General features: G+C 39.0%; 1 protein-coding gene across 1 annotated transcript; it reads left to right on the top strand.

The window, feature by feature from the left end:
* The first annotated feature begins 10511 nt into the window (after nt 1-10511).
* On the top strand, nt 10512-15582 carry LOC124856107 (keratin, type I cytoskeletal 18-like). Its single transcript, XM_047346311.1, has 7 exons — nt 10512-11058; nt 12101-12183; nt 12281-12437; nt 14410-14574; nt 14664-14789; nt 15021-15241; nt 15353-15582. Exons 1-7 carry the CDS (start codon nt 10588-10590, stop codon nt 15390-15392), a joined length of 1263 nt encoding a protein of 420 aa, XP_047202267.1. The 5' UTR covers nt 10512-10587; the 3' UTR covers nt 15393-15582.
* Nucleotides 15583-16185: the final 603 nt, after the last annotated feature.

The raw sequence follows: 16185 nt of genomic DNA, 5'->3' as shown, positions 1-16185 counted from the left end.
TCAATTTCTGTTTCTGTTTTGATCAATTATTTAACTTTTTCAATCCTCTTGATAAACTGTAACTGCACAGCTGCAATCACACTACCAGTTACTGAAAGCTAAGTTATAAACAAAAGGCAGAAACATTCACTCATTTTAAATGTTGTTTAAATCCTATTCTTTAACAATTCTTTGGCATATATATATCAAAATAAATCTAAGTGTCCTGTAAATGAGTATGATCATAACAGAGTTAATCAAACAAACATGTAAATATGAGAAATGGATCTAGCTCTTCAGAATGTAGACACAATGAGCAGTCGAACCTTTAATGTCTTCTTGTGAAATACCTTTGAGCTCAAAGTGGACATGACAACTCACAGAGAAAATGTCTTTGAGACGACACATTTCACTGAGCTGTGATGCGCACTCCTTACAATCTGTCAGCGGTCCTGCCCATACAACTGACAGAAGAATAAATACATATTTATCTACATTTGTTTAAATAGAATATAATTTCATTTCCATTGGGTGGATTGTAATACTGTATCTTTAGTCAGTAATGGAGGGAAGAGGAAAGGGGAGAAATGAGTAGCGAGGGAAGGATGTAAGAAACTGTCTGAGTAAGAATTAGTCACCCTCACACATTTGTAAGCAGTTTCTATTGCATCTATTATGGACCACAATGTGTAAAACAATATGCATATGTATTTGTACAAATACATTTTTGACTGTCTATATACATAGTTTAGTGAGGAAGGGACACAATGAAGGGAGGAGAGGGATCGGGGAAAAGAGAGGAAGGCAGGATAGAAAAGAGAGAGATCACTTAGGACTGAGTAAAAATTAGATGAGGGAAAAGAGGGGAGGAAATAAAGAGGACAGACTTTTCAAAAACTTCTGTGAAGATGTTAATGCCAGATATAAGTCTAATTTATATTTTACTGACATTCTACATTTATTCCTAGAGAGATTTACAGATTTTGAAATGTATTTTATTATTTTTAAATTAAGTCTGAGGTCAGAGTTTTGATTACTCTGGAGGCTAGTAGTGATAACATGACCTACATGTTCAGTTTGACAGATGCCTAATTTCTTTTCAAGTCAAAGATTGTTAAAAATGTGATACAAAATATTGTTCTTCTTATTTTTATTTATTATTACTATTAATTATGCATATTAGGTTTTTTTATTTTTTGTAGGGGGTGTGTGCTAATGACAGTATCCCCTGTGTGTGTGTTTACGTGTGCGTGCATGTGTGTGTGTGTGTGTGTGTGTGTGTGTGTGTGTGTGTGTGTGTGTGTGTGTGTGTGTGTGTGTGTGTGTGTGTGTCCAATTGTCAGCCAACCAGGTTAGTTGAAATGGTAGAAAAATAAAAAATGACAGACATCCAGTAATGTGTTAGTGTTCCAAAACACCAAGTAGAAAAACCACGTGATATGACAGCATTTTAATAAAGATGTCCATAAGAAAATTATGAAAAGTTTATGCAAATGTTTATAATGGCTTCATGCTATAACTACTATTATTGCTTTCATTAACATTATTTAACATGCTGAGGGTTCAACCCTACAAGGAAAGTTGCAAAGGAGCAGAAAAGAGAGAGGGAAAGAGCTTCCTTTTTCATGTCCCGCTCAGAAATTACTCTCCGAAATTTTCCGGTTTATCCCCCCCAAAAAAAATGAAACAGGATTTTCACCCCTGGTATGATGGCATCTTCAACTTCAACTCCACAGTGATAAGGGGGTCCTGAATGCTGCTTGTTTACTTACTCATGTGGGTCAACTGGGTCTCTCTGCGACCTTCATGATGCGGGTTGTCAGGGAAACAAGTCTGTAGTCATGAGGACTGATGGATGTGTTTTCTTTGGCAGGAGGTCTTCCACAACACTGGAACCTTCTTCTGGGCCAGGCTAAGGTTGAAGAGATGCTGCAGAATCCCACAGAGGCCTTTAGGACTCTAGGGCTGACACAATCTGGGCCTGCAGCCTTATTCCAGTTCAGTCTCTCCAGTTGCCTCTTCACCTGACATCTTGAGACACACAGGTAGAAAGAGGAGGCAAAGGGAGCAACGGCATCTTCTGATTTGGTTGAAGACAAACATGCAAAAGCAGAAGGTTCCATGGCTGAGGTGGAAGAGAAAACATCTGAGGTGTGACAATAAAGCTTTGGGTCAAAAAAGAGTGGGATGTCTGTTTGGCTGTGGGATAGACGGGGACTGAGTTTGTTCCTGAACTGAACCTACTGAAGAATGAGTTCAGTTCATTGGTTCTGTCCAGACATCCATCGGTCTGATCGTCCTTCTGCTTGAAGCCTGTGTTATATTGTTCATCCCTGACAATACCGCTCTGATATTGTTTTGCTGGAACTTGCTCTCCTGCCTCTTTTTGTAAACCTACTTGCTGTCTCTTATCTTGACTTTAAGTTGCTTCTGGATACTCCTCAATAATTGCCTGTCTCCCTCTCTGAAGGTGCTTTTTTTTCTTGTTAAGTATATCCTTCAGGTCACTGGAGGTCCAGGGTTTGTTATTGGGGAAGCATCTCACCGTTCTGGTGGGGATGGTGGTATCCACACAGACGTTTATATAGTCGGTTACATACTCCATGTGGCTGGCACAGTGCATCCCAGTCTGTAGCCTTAAAGCACCCACACAGGGCATCTTTAGCGTCCTGTGACCATCTTCTCACAGTTCTATTTATTACAGGTTGATTGTGAACAAAGGGTTTATATTTGGAGCCGAGAAAAATAAGATGATCTGATTTGCAAAGAGGAGGTCTTGCGTTAGCGATGTCCTTGACATCTGCATAAAACAAATCCAACATTTTGTTTTCTGTGGTAGAACAGCTGACAAACTGTTGAAACGTTGGAAATGTATATATGGTTAGGATCTTTGTGCTGCTGAAAGGTGAAAAGTCACCATCTCAAGTATTTTCCTTTAGTATTGCCCTCTTTAGACCTATCCATCTTCCTAACAATTGTGACCAGCTTTTCCATCCCGAATAAATTATTCACACAGCATGATGTTACCACCACCAAATTACATGGTGGAGATGGTGTGTTTTATGTTGCCTTTGCTTCACAACTGAAATTTTTATGTAGGCAAAAAGTAACATTTCGGTCTCATCTGTGCAAAGGACCTAATTCAGCCTGTTTACTGTGCCCCCTACATGGAAAAACTGCTATCCTCTTTGGACTTTTTTCTTGCCATGTTTCCATGAAGGCCAGATTTGTGGGGTGCACAGCAAATAGTTGTCCTGTTGACAGATGCTTCCACCTGTGGAACTCTGCAGGAATTTTGCCATTTTATGCTTGTCAGTTTAGGTGGTCAGCCATGTCTTGGTATGTTTATAATTGTGCCATAATCTTTCCATTTTCAGATGATGGATTGAACCGCCGTCAGTTTTATAACCTGTTACTGCTTTAAACTTCCCCACAACTTTATCCCTGACCTGTCTACCCTGCTCCTTGGTCTTCATGATGCTGTTTGTTCACCAACATTCTCTAAAAAACTTCTGAGGCATTCACAGAACAGCTGGATTTATGCATAGATTAAATTACCAATGTTTGATAAGCTGCTTTAAAAATGTAACTGGTCACAATTACAAGTCGCTCCTTTAAAAATGTAATAGTAGTATACCTCCTTCAATATTTATGTTACAAAAGTAATGTAACTTATTACATTTAGTTATTTTTTATTTATTCTTTAGCACACTTGGATGTGTCACAAATGGAAAGCGCTGCAAATTCAAGTTGGGATGTGACGAGTAGAGATGGGATTTAAGGCTTTTTGAAGGGAATCAGATCTTCTGGATTTGTTACTTTTAAAGAAGCATTCATAAGACTAGCCCATCTTTATTTATTTGTATGTAGCCAGCATGGGGTTACCAATTTGATTCAGGAAATAATTAATTGGAGGGTGCAAATTATTTGTTGGTCCAGACATACAGTACAGACCAAAGGTTTGGACACACCTTCTCATTCAAAGAGTTGTCTTTATTTTCATGACTATGAATATTGTAGCTTCACACTGAAGGCATCAAAACTATGAATTAACACATGTGGAATTATATACTGAACAAAAAACTGTGAAACAACTGAAAATATGTCTTATATTCTAGGTTCTTCAAAGTAGCCACCTTTTGCTTTGATTACTGCTCCGCACACTCTTGGTATTCTGTTGATGAGCTTCAAGAGGTAGTCACCTGAAATGGTTTTCACTTCACAGGTGTGCCCTGTCAGGGTTAATAAGTGAGATTTCAATCCTTATAAATGGGGTTGGGACCATCAATTGTGTTGTGCAGGAGGTGGATACAGTACACAGCTGATAGTACTAGTGAATAGACGGTTAGAATTTGTATTATGGCAAGAAAAAAGCAGCTAAGTAAAGAAAAACGAGTGGCCATCATTACTTTAAGAAATGAAGGTCAGTCAGTCCGAACAATTGGGAAAACTTTGAAAGTGTCCCCAAGTGCAGTCACAAAAACCATCAAGCGCTACACAGAAACTGGCTCACATGAGGACCGCCCCAGGAAAGGAAGACCAAGAGTCACCTCTGCTGCGGACGATAAGTTCATCCGAGTCACCAGCCTCAGAAATCGCAGGTTAACATCAGTTCAGATTAGAGAACAGGTCAATGCCACACAGAGTTCTAGCAGCAGACACATCTCTAGAACAACTGTTAAGAGGAGACTGTGTGAATCAGGCCTTCATGGTAAAATAGCTGCTAGGAAACCACTGCTGAGGACAGGCAACAAGCAGAAGAGAATTGTTTGGGCTAAAGAACACAAGGAATGGACATTAGACAAATGGAAATCTGTGTTTTGGTCTGATGAGTCCAAGTTTGAGAACTTGGGTTCCAACCACCGTGTCTTTGTGCGGCGCAGAAGAGGTGAACGGATGGACTCTACATGCCTGGTTCCCACCGTGAAGCATGGAGGAGGAGGTGTGATGGTGTGGGGATGCTTTGGTGGTGACACTTTTGGGGATTTATTCAAAATTGAAGGCATAGTGAACCAGCATGGCTACCACAGCATCTTGCAGCAGCATGCTATTCCATCCGGTTTGCGTTTAGTTGGACCATAATTTAATTTTCAACAGGACAATGACCCCAAACACACCTCCAGGCTGTGTAAGGGCTATTTGACCAAGAAGGAGAGTGATGGGGTGCTGCGCCAGATGACCTGGCCTTCACAGTCACCTGAACCCAATCGAGATGGTTTGGGGTGAGCTGGACTGCAGAGTGAAGGCAAAAGGGCCAACAAATGCTAAGCATCTCTGGGAACTCCTTCAAGACTGTTGGAAAACCATTTCAGGTGACTACCTCTTGAAGCTCATCAACAGATGCCAAGAGTGTGCAGAGCAGTAATCAAAGCAAAATGTGGCTACTTTATGTACTCCCTCTTTTCTCTTCCTAGAAGCTACACCTGGCCTGACTCTGTGTCTACCTGTGACACCTTTCTGGAGAGGGGCATCGTCCAAGCTTCTAACCTTGAAAACTGGCTCAGAGTTTATCTGTTCTTTCTTTCTAGGTGAAACGAATAAAGGAGCGAAATCCATTAACATTTACTTTTCCTTCCCATATAAAGGACTCCTGGATCAGTGCTTCTTTGTTCTCTTTGTGTCTCTGCTCTGTTCTCTCAAACCCCCAGTCGGTCGTGGCAGATGGTTTCTTCCTGTTAAAACGGAGTTTTTCCTCTCCGCTGTCGCTACATGCATGCTCAGTATGTGGGATTGCTGCAAAGTCAACGCCAGTGACTGTCCACTGTCTCTACATGCTCATCCAGGAGGAATGAATGCTGCAAGTCACTGACTCGATGCAATCTGCTGGATTTCCTTAGATAGAAAAACTTTTTATCCAATTTGAATAAATAAGTGCATCTGACTGCATTATTCAATGGTTAGGATTAATTGGAATGTATGTACCTGACTTTTGTGAAGTGCCTTAAGATGACATGTGTTGGGAATTGGCGCTACATAAATAAACTGAATTGAATTGAATTGAATTACTTTGAAGAACCTAGAATATAAGACATATTTTCAGTTGTTTCACACTTTTTTGTTCAGTATATAATTCCATATGTGTTAATTCATAGTTTTGATGCCTTAAGTGTGAAGCTACAATATTCATAATAATGAAAATAAAGAAAACTCTTTGAATGAGAAGGTGTGTCCAAACTTTTGGTCTGCACTGTAAATAAGAAGTTTTTTACAGAAATATTTTATTTTATTGGTTCTGTCAGGTTCAATGACTCAAAATTGTAATTTCGTCTTATAAAATGGAACTTCTAAGCATCTGTCAACAGGACAATCTACATTTCATACGTATGATATGATACATATACTATTGTTATTTAGATTTTTATATGTAAAGATCTTTGAAAACCATGTCTCCTTTTGCTTCCACTGCACGATTGTATAATACTTTGTATTGATTTATCACCTGGAATCCCATTAAAGTACACAAAGGTTTGTGTCTGTAATGTCACAATATGTGAAAAAGTTCAAGGGGCATTAACACACTTGCAAGGCACTGCGTGAGCACTCAGTCTATACTGAATCTGAAAAAATTAGACAGGAAGGGAGGTGAGATTTATTGAAGGCCAGACCAAAGGAGAACAGCAACATTAAGGCTGTGAGTCAAAACTCGTGAAACATATAAACTCCTCCTTGTAGTTTCCAGATTTGTACAGTCATTTGACTCGCACAGTAAAACTTTTTCCAGTTTTCCTATTCAATTTACTTCCTGTCTTATGTTTTGGAAACATTGTGCAGTTCTCATTCTCAGACCGAAGCAGGAAACAAAACTCCAGAAATTTAGGCTATTTATATTTATATATCATAATATAGATACAAAAAATAGATAATTTAATTACTTTGTGGATAAAACTGTTGGTCAAGTGACGTTTTGTGTTTGTTAGTTACTAATTTGGTTTCCCTGAGTGTATCAAACGTTGCCAACACACATTCAGACAAACAGGACAGTGGTGACAGAGTCATGAGGTTTGAGTCATTCATGCTTCCTGTAATCTGTAGCTGGAGTTTTGCTTTTCTCTGCAGTTTGGGCTGGTTTTTGTTTTGTTTTTTTACTTTTTAAGAAGTTAGTCAGTATATTGTGAAGGGTGAGAAACAATGAAATATCATCAAGGATTTGTTGAATTTGAAAAGAAAAGAGAATGGATGCTGTGGGATCTGAAGGAGGGCGTTGGGGAGTGTTTGTAGTTTCCTTCTCTGGGAGGATCATTTTGGTTTTATTCTCTTCAGAGTTTTCCAAAGTTTTCCTTTGGAAAACTTTGGAATGTGCTAAAGGAACATTGTCTTTTTTTTTTATTTGTTGACTTTAATCAGTCTTCATGCAGGTTATTATTATTCTCTAATATGCTGAAAACATGCTAATTTGGGACATTTAAAAGCATGTCTAATAAAAAGAGAATGATGTTGACTTGTGGTTCCCAGGGAATCAGCAAAAATGAAGATCACTTTTCAGACTGCTGTATATAAAGCTGGTTCTCATGTCAAGTCCCACAGCTAAGGCTTTAATAATACTTGTTCAGCATCCTCAAAGACAGTAATTAATACAGATAGTATGACCAATGAATGAGGGCATCCATTGTTTCCTTTTGACTGTATTCTCAGCAAGGTATCATCTAACCATTGTTTCTCAGGCTTCTTGTCTCCTGCACAGCCTGTGAAAACATCTGAAGCTTGGATATCATTTGGTGTGCTTTAACACACGCCCATTTCAGACAGTGACAATGCATGTCGAAGTATTCACAACCCTTCAATCTTTTCTTTTTTGTCACATTAGAGCCACAAACTTCAGTGTCTTATAGGCATTTTATGTAATTGACCAACAGAAGGTAGAACATAATTGTAATGAAGGAAAAAATATATATTTTTACTATTAGAAATCTGGATAGTGTGGTAAAGTGCTGAGAAAAGTTTTGTCCCTCTTACAGATTTCTTCTGTGTTTACTTTTACACTGTGTTTGTTACACCTTTTAGATCATCAAACACATTTAATATTGCATAATGATAACTCAGGTTATCATTATGCAATAAATCAGTTAACAAAATGCTGTTTAAATGATGATTTCATTTTTAAAGGAAAAAAGCTATTCCTACCATCCTCCTCCTATGTTAAAATATAAGTGCCCTGTAAACCTAATTAGTAGTTTAACCACCCTTAGCAAAAATGACTGACATCAATGGTTTGCGATATCTTGCAGTAAGTATTTAACATCACCACTGAGGAATTTTGGCCCACTCTCCTTTACAGAAATGTTTTAATTCAGCCACATTAGGAGGTTTGAGTATGAACAGCATGTTTATGATCATACCACAGTATCTGAATTGGATTCAAGTCCAGACTTTGGCTAAGCCACTGCAAACGTTTTTTTTTCTTTTTTTTTCTTTTTGAGTCATATAGAGGTGGTCGGGCTACTATGCTTTTGGGTCATTGTCCTGCTACAAAACCAAAGTATAATTGGGCTTAAAATTCTGTTCTGATGGCTGGGCATTCTCCTACAGGATGTTCTGCTAGAAAGAAATATTTATTTTAATATTCATTTGATCAATTATGCCAAGTCATCCAGGTCTTGAGGAAGCAAAGCAGCCCAAAATCCTCACACTACCACCACCATGTTTGACTGTCAGGTGGTCTGTTTCTGAAATTATGTGTTATTTAACAAATTGCCCTAAGAAGTTACTTAATTAATTAATAGATTCCATCAGTTTGTAATTTAATCTCCATACAAATCCAGCTGTTCTGTAAAGAGGTTTGTTGGAGAACATTGGTGAACAAACTGCATCATGAAGACCAAAAAACACAGTAGACGTACAACAGGATTAGGTTATAGACAATATATCAAACCTCACATCACACAGATGTTTGTTCATCACCGGAAAATGGACAGAATAGGAAGACAATAGCAAACCTACTGAGACACGGTCATCCAATGAAACTGACAGGCCAGGCAAAGAGAGCATTGGTCAGAAACCCATAGTTCAACCGGAGAAGCTAAAGAAATTCGGAACTAAGGGGAAATCTCTCAACATTACAACCATTAGTCATACACTCCTCATATCTGGTTCTTATGGAACCAGATATAAGTGGTAAGAAGAAAGCCATTGTTGAAATAAAGTAATTTAGAGTCCTTTTTGCAGCCTGACACAAGCCATGTATGGACACAGCAAACATGCAGAAGGTGCTCTGGTGATATGAGACCAAAAGTGAACTTTCTAACCTACATGCTCCACACATTTCACCCTACCCAAGGCCCAACATGACTGTCACAGGCTCATGCTGTGGAGGGGGTGGGGGGTTTTCTTAAGCAGGGACAGTTAAGCTGGTCAGAGTTGATGGGAAGACTAATGGAGCTAAAGACAAAAAACTATTAGAGGCTGAGCAAGTCTTTAGACTTGGGTAAATGTAAAGGTTTCCCTTCTGGTAGGGCAATAATCCTAAACACACAGTCACAACCATAATGTCATGGTTTAGATCCAATCCTATGCATGTGTTAGAATGGCCTAGTCTAAGTCAAGAACTAAATTTAATTTATAATCTGGGGCAAGATATGAACATAGCTGTTCACAGACATTATCTGTCACATCTGACTAAGTTTGAGCTTCCTTTCCAAAGAAGAATGAGCAACCATTTCAATCTCTAGATGTGCAAAGTTGGTAGAGACATACCCCAAAAGCATTGCAGTGGTAATTGTAATGAAAGTTCAATCCACAAAGTACATAGCACTTTCTGATCGAAGTCTCATAATTTTACTTGTCAAGAAAGTTGAAAGCCATGTATCATTGTCTATGTAAAATGTGAAAAGGTTCAAGGGATGGGAATAGTCTTGCAAAGCAGTTGACAGTTTAGTGTTAAAATTCAATTATTATACAGTAAATGTGTTCATGAGTAGATCAGTTTGGTCTTGTTTCTAATACCTGCAGCTGTGTTATCTTGAGCTTGGCTCAGTGTAGACGGAAAGGCTGGTGAAATCTGTTTATTTTGGGACTTGCTGACCACAAACACAGAAACTATGCAGCATCTGATCCGTTATGCCTTTTATGGACATACCGCAATAATTTTGCCTTGCATAGTTGGTGATTAGAACCACTGGTGCCCCTCATCTTTATCTATAGCAGCTTTCTTACTAACATGCAGATCCCTGCAACTTTAAACCTTTAATGTTCAGTTTAACTTTTCTATCACCTTTCAAACAGAACTTTGTTTGAGCAGGATGTATATGTAACTTACTTTAGTTTGCTCTGATGAATAATTTATGCCTGGGGTTTATTTGGCTTTAATAACCTTGAAGTTTTTTTCACAGCAAAATGTGTTTCACACATCTCCATGGTGACAGAAAACACAATGTAGGTTAAAAAACCGGAACATGTGAGGGTACGGCAGAAGGAGAGAGCAGTGAGGCGGATCGGAAAACAAAGAATGGTAGATGTTGAAGTGGGCAGGGTCTGAGAGGCCAGCTGTTATTGGAGGAGAGAGCCAGCAGTATAAGTTTCCCCACTTCCCTCTGCCATCGTCACTTTCTAAGTCAGCCAGCAATCAGTCTCATCTCTGATTTCTCTTTGTACTTCTTTTTGCAATTCTTCAAAATGAGCTTCAGAACCTCCAGCATCCAGCAGATCCCTTCCACCCGGATGTCCTACACCCGCTCTGCTCCTCAGTACCAAGCTAACAGCATTTACGGGGGTGCTGGTGGACAGGGTGCCCGAATCTCCTCCGCCTCTGCATCCTCCCTGCGCTCTGGGATTCCCATCTCATCTTCCTCCAGCAGCTTCAAGCTCAGCAGCATGATGGGTGGCGGAGCCAGCGGAGCCGGCGGAGCCTTCGGTGGGGCTGGTGCTGCTGCTGCATCTGGTAGTAGTGCTGGCATCTTAGGCAATGAGAAAGGGGCAATGCAGAACCTGAATGACCGTCTTGCTAACTACCTGGAGACGGTAAGGAACCTGGAGCAGGCTAACAAGAACCTGGAGATGAACATCAGGGAGGCCCTGGAGAAGGGGGGTCAGGATGTCAGAGATTACAGCAAGTATGAACCATTCATAGAAGACCTACGCAATCAGGTGAGAAGAAAACGTTGTAGTGCTTCAAAGTGGAAATCCGTGATTCTTGCTTGCTATAGCTTATAAGACACAAACAATGACAAAAGTGGGTTTTAAGTGGTGAAAATTCCCTTTTGTGTGTCCCTGAATGCCAGACTGTCTAGTTGAGACTTCTGAGATGGGTCGCATTTCCTGTAAAAGTTATCAGATTTCATGCATGAAAATGAAGGGCGTGGTTGCTAAGCTACAACCCTCCCTTTGCAAAACGTCCTTTAGTGCTTCCTCCAATGAATCACTAACACGAGGTTTGAATCACAAGAGGCTCACTGAGGAGCTGTTAGGCGACCAGAAAAAAACCCCACTAAAGAATCTGCTTGTTGGATGGTGATTCTACAAGTTTGCTCTGGTGTGGGAGGGCCTCAATGGGAAACAGATGTGTAGGAACCACATCCACACACACACTGAAAGATGTCTGCAGTGCAATGGTTTTATAACAATCAGCTCCAGTCCCGGAGTCAAATGTCACATTCCTTTCCAGGGTCCAGCGCTTCCATATCATATAATTGCACGTTTATGGTGGCAATCTGAACATAAAGGGGACAAGAATTTAGCCCTTCTATCATGGCAGGATCTGAGAGTCACTGAGTGAGAATTTCCCTGATCTGTGCACCCATTAAACCACAGAGTAATATAAATGACTGACGGCAACAGTGCAGCTGAAAGCTCAAGGGAAGAAAAAGTTATTTGCGTGACTTATTCAGACAGAAAAGCCGTTTATATAGCAACACTAAAACAAACCAGTTTCTGTTTTGGCACAGGAACAACCTCTCTTCCTGTTCTGCAATTTATGGTTCCTTTTTTATCATGAACAACTGTTGCTATGGATTAAACAATGCTACCCTGCTGACTCCTGGGTTTCTACTGATAACAATGGGAAAATAACTGCTCCAAATCAGATATTTACATCAGTGGAGGAGGCTTCCTAACAAAAACCTGTATTCCTAAAGCACTTTATCATCAGTTTGTAAACACACTTTTAAAATGTTTTACTTTTCTCATCCAGATCTTTGACCAAGTAGCAGAGAACGCTCGATTTGTGCTCCAGATTGACAACGCCCGTCTTGCTGCAGATGACTTCAAAGTGAAGTATGAGTTTTGATGGTTCTCCACATCAATTCCTTTAACTGTTGCCATCTTCTGGACTGTAATGTGAAATAGAGTTTGCTGGTTTAACCTGCAACAGGTTTGAGAATGAGATGGCAATTCGGCAGTCTGTGGAGGGCGACATTGCTGGCCTGAAAAAACTCATCGACGAAACCAACATGAGCAGGATGAACATCGAAAGCGACATCGACGCTCTGAAGGAAGAGCTTCATTTCCTGAAAAAGAACCATGAAAATGTGAGTTTACAGTGCATCTGTGTTATTTTTTATCAATCTACTTGGGGAACACATTTTATTAACTAATAACTCTGAATAGAAATTAGAATATTCATACAAAGCAAACATCCAACACAGTTAGTTATTGCTACAAGTGGTTCTTGAAACTTGCAGGAATTGCTTGAAAGTTTTCACTGATCATTCAGTATAAACCAAGACAAGCAGAAAAAATTGTCCATTCTTTTTGTTGCGTTCATGAATCTATGTAACACATATTTGTGATGGAAAAATGTTCTCTTTTATTTGTTGAGATCCTAACTATTTGAGAGTGGCCTCGAATGCATACAAGTTACCCTGGATTTATCTGTGGCCTTAGAGATAGAGTTGCCGAGTTATTTTTTCTCTGTTAACTAACAAGCTGTGAACATTGGCTTTAATCGGTCCCTGTTTTTTAAATAAAATGACGCATCAGCAATCACCAACATTTTGCATTTAAATGGAAACACTCGGCTGTTGTGTCCTGCTCAGAGAACTTGTATTGTATACCTAATTTCCACAGTATTTTTGAGAAGAACCCCTTTTTCTCAAATGAAGACAAGGTTTCTCAAAACACAAACTTTATTTTAAAGCATCTGTAATTAAGTCCATGTTTATTAAGTCTATATGTTTTGCTTTTCAATTTAAGGTAACCTGATGCCTCATAACCATTGAAAATGTGTTTTGTTCAGAATTAAAACCTCTAACCAAGATTTGGGGTAGAATAATCCAGTGGAGGTCTAAGTATTTAGGATTTTGAACTAGAGGTGACTAAATGCAGTCAAGATTCTTTTAAAACAAAGAAAACGGTCTTTAAATCCTTAACTGCAAATTGCATACAGCAATATTTAACATTTGATACATATTTCGTAAAATGCTTAAAATACACACACTCCACAGGGGGGCGCTAATTCCCTCTGACAGTGCATGCATTATTTAAAAAGCGAAGCTCTCCAGACAGCTCTCCTTTTGCTTAGTGGCAACCCCCGTTGACACCCCACCCAGGATGGAAAGCCGTATTGACTTTACCAAAGCACTTGACTCTGATTTCATTAATCTGAGATTTTTTTTTTTGTATATTTAGGTCCACCTGAACAATCCCATAGGCTTTACACCGATCCAAAACGTCAAACTTCAAGTCTCTTTAACTAAACAAACAACATTATGTACAAAGACAACAAATATTATTTAAACAGGAGCAAAGGGAGAAGACAGTGCACCACCATTGATCTTCCTGTGGGAAACATACTGAGAGCATAACATGTAAAGTGCTTGCTGTCATAATAATAGAAATGTAATGCAGTGTAAAAATCTATATAATAGTGTTTACTTAACTTTAATGCTTTAATATTTCTACTTTTTCAGCTGTTTTACTTAAATATCTGAGAGCTACTCTGCCAGAATGCTTCACGTTTTCAGTTCTCAGTAGGCTACTTGTTTTACCCAGAAAGATCAGTGGTGGCACATTACCTCCCCCCTCCATTTCCTGTGGAAATAATCAATGGTGTTAATATAATGACAGTTAAAGCCCCATATAATAACCTTTGGATAGACTATGCTTTGACATTGTTGAGATCAGAGCTTCAGGGAGCAACTTATCTAAATTTAGACTAAATAAAAAACCAAGGAAAGTTATTTTACTACAAGACATAACCTTTCGACAGGTATTAAAAAACAAAATGGAACTATCACTTTAAGGAAGCCTACTATTTCCTTTTATGTATAAGCTAGGGGAAAATGATAAGAACTCCTTAAGGATGAGAGAATATGTTTGCTTATCATTTTCCACAAGGTCAGAGTAACCTGACAAACTGAGCCCTGCAAAAGCAATAAGGTGAATGGCCTTGATTATAACATGTAAAATGATACAAAAAAAAAAAAAAACTTTCAGAAAATAGACCAGAGGTCACTGGTCATGCATGAAAAGTTATTTTTCTTCCCTTTTACACTCCTACAGGAGGTGATGGAGCTGAGGAGTCAGATCTCTCACTCCGGCGTGCAAGTGGACGTGGACGCTCCCAAAGGTCAGGACCTGTCCCAGATTATGGAAGACATGAGAACCAACTATGAGAAGATCGCCATGAAGAATGCAGAGGACCTTAAACGCTGGCATGAAAATCAGGTAATAAAAGGGAGAAAGAAAAGGTAAAATGATAAGACAGACTGGTGGACTATGTTGTTCTGTCAACATTTTGTTTTTTCCCCTGTCAGATTGCAGATGTGCAGGTCCAGGTGTCACAGAACACAGAAGCACTTCAGGGGGCTCAGGGGGAGAAAAGTGATTTAACCAGACAGATACAGACCCTGGAAATTGAACTCGCCTCTCAACAGAATTTAGTAAGCACTAGAAACATGCTCTACACATTTTTATTTTATTCACAGACTGAAATGATAAAATCTTTTAAAACAAGTCTGACATTGCAATCTAGAATTTATTTTGAATTGCTACTGCATAATTTGGTACTTTGGTACCTCTACTGTTGCAATGCATCCATTCAGATTTATATTATTTATTCAAAAATGTATTTTATGGACCCATTTTCACATGTTTTCTAACTTCTTTATCAGAAAGCCTCTTTAGAAGACACTTTACGCAACACCGAGCTACGCTACAACATGGAAACGGAAAAGAGTAACGGCATCATAATCCGCCTGGAGGAAGAACTCACCAACTTGCGGGAAAACATTCAGCACCAGACCCAGGAGTACGAGGCGCTGCTCAACATGAAGATGAAGCTAGAGGCCGAGATCAGCACTTATAAGAGTCTGCTGGATGGTGAAGACTTTAAGTAAGAACCATGAGGGGGTGAATAAACATGTATATGGTTTCATCTGCTCCTTTATTTCATAGCTTCAATCAGGATTTAAAAAAGAGAAAATGTGTCCTGTGTTTTAAACAGGCTTCAGGATGCACTGGAGGAGCTGGGGGCCACAAGTTAATTCAGTACAAAGATCCAGAAGAACAATGAAAACTTGCACCCACAATCTACAGCAACAGGAAAATGCATCTTGCTGGTCATCTTAGCTAAAGAAAGAAATTCTAAATACAGCCCCGCCACAACACACTCATTGTTTTAGAGACACACGTTGCTGGTTCTGACAAATAAAATAAATTGTTCCCATCCTGCAATGGTTTTGGCTATTTTTATTTTCTAGAACTGTGTAATGGCTTCTGCAATTTCAAACAACTGCTAAATGTAAAAAGAAAATGCTTTAGTGTTTTAAATATTTTATGGGCAAGTAATTGGGTCAGCATTAGCCTAAATCTCACAATGTTAGTATAGATTTGAATACAGTTTTAGGGCACTGAACTGCATGCACTTCCATGAATAAAAAGGCATGAACAAATACAAAGTTTTTGACAGATGTTATACATATTAGATAAATTCTGCATGTTTCTGTGTTAAAAAAGGAAACATTCATTCCATGTAAAGACGGAATATGATATTTAAACTTTAAATCTACTTTTTGCCTTTAAGCCCTGGAGAATAGTTCGGCATTTTGCTGCTGAAAAACTCTAAAGTCCACCCTCCAAGGGTCCTGTTGTTGATAGGGTTAAGTTTGCTGCTAAAAAGTAATCATACTCCTTTTCCCATATTATCACCTTTAAACCACAAACTTCAATGTATTTTATTTGGAATTTGTCTGACAGACCAGACCAGACGATGGAGTTCATGCTTATTAAGTGCAAGATAAATGGTATTTGGTTTCCCAAATTTTCTACCATTACAAA

This window comes from Girardinichthys multiradiatus, chromosome 20 (assembly GCF_021462225.1).
Source record: "Girardinichthys multiradiatus isolate DD_20200921_A chromosome 20, DD_fGirMul_XY1, whole genome shotgun sequence".
NCBI lineage: Eukaryota > Metazoa > Chordata > Actinopteri > Cyprinodontiformes > Goodeidae > Girardinichthys > Girardinichthys multiradiatus.
Note: the sequence above shows the minus strand (reverse complement) of the source record. Positions and strands in the feature narration are given on the sequence as shown.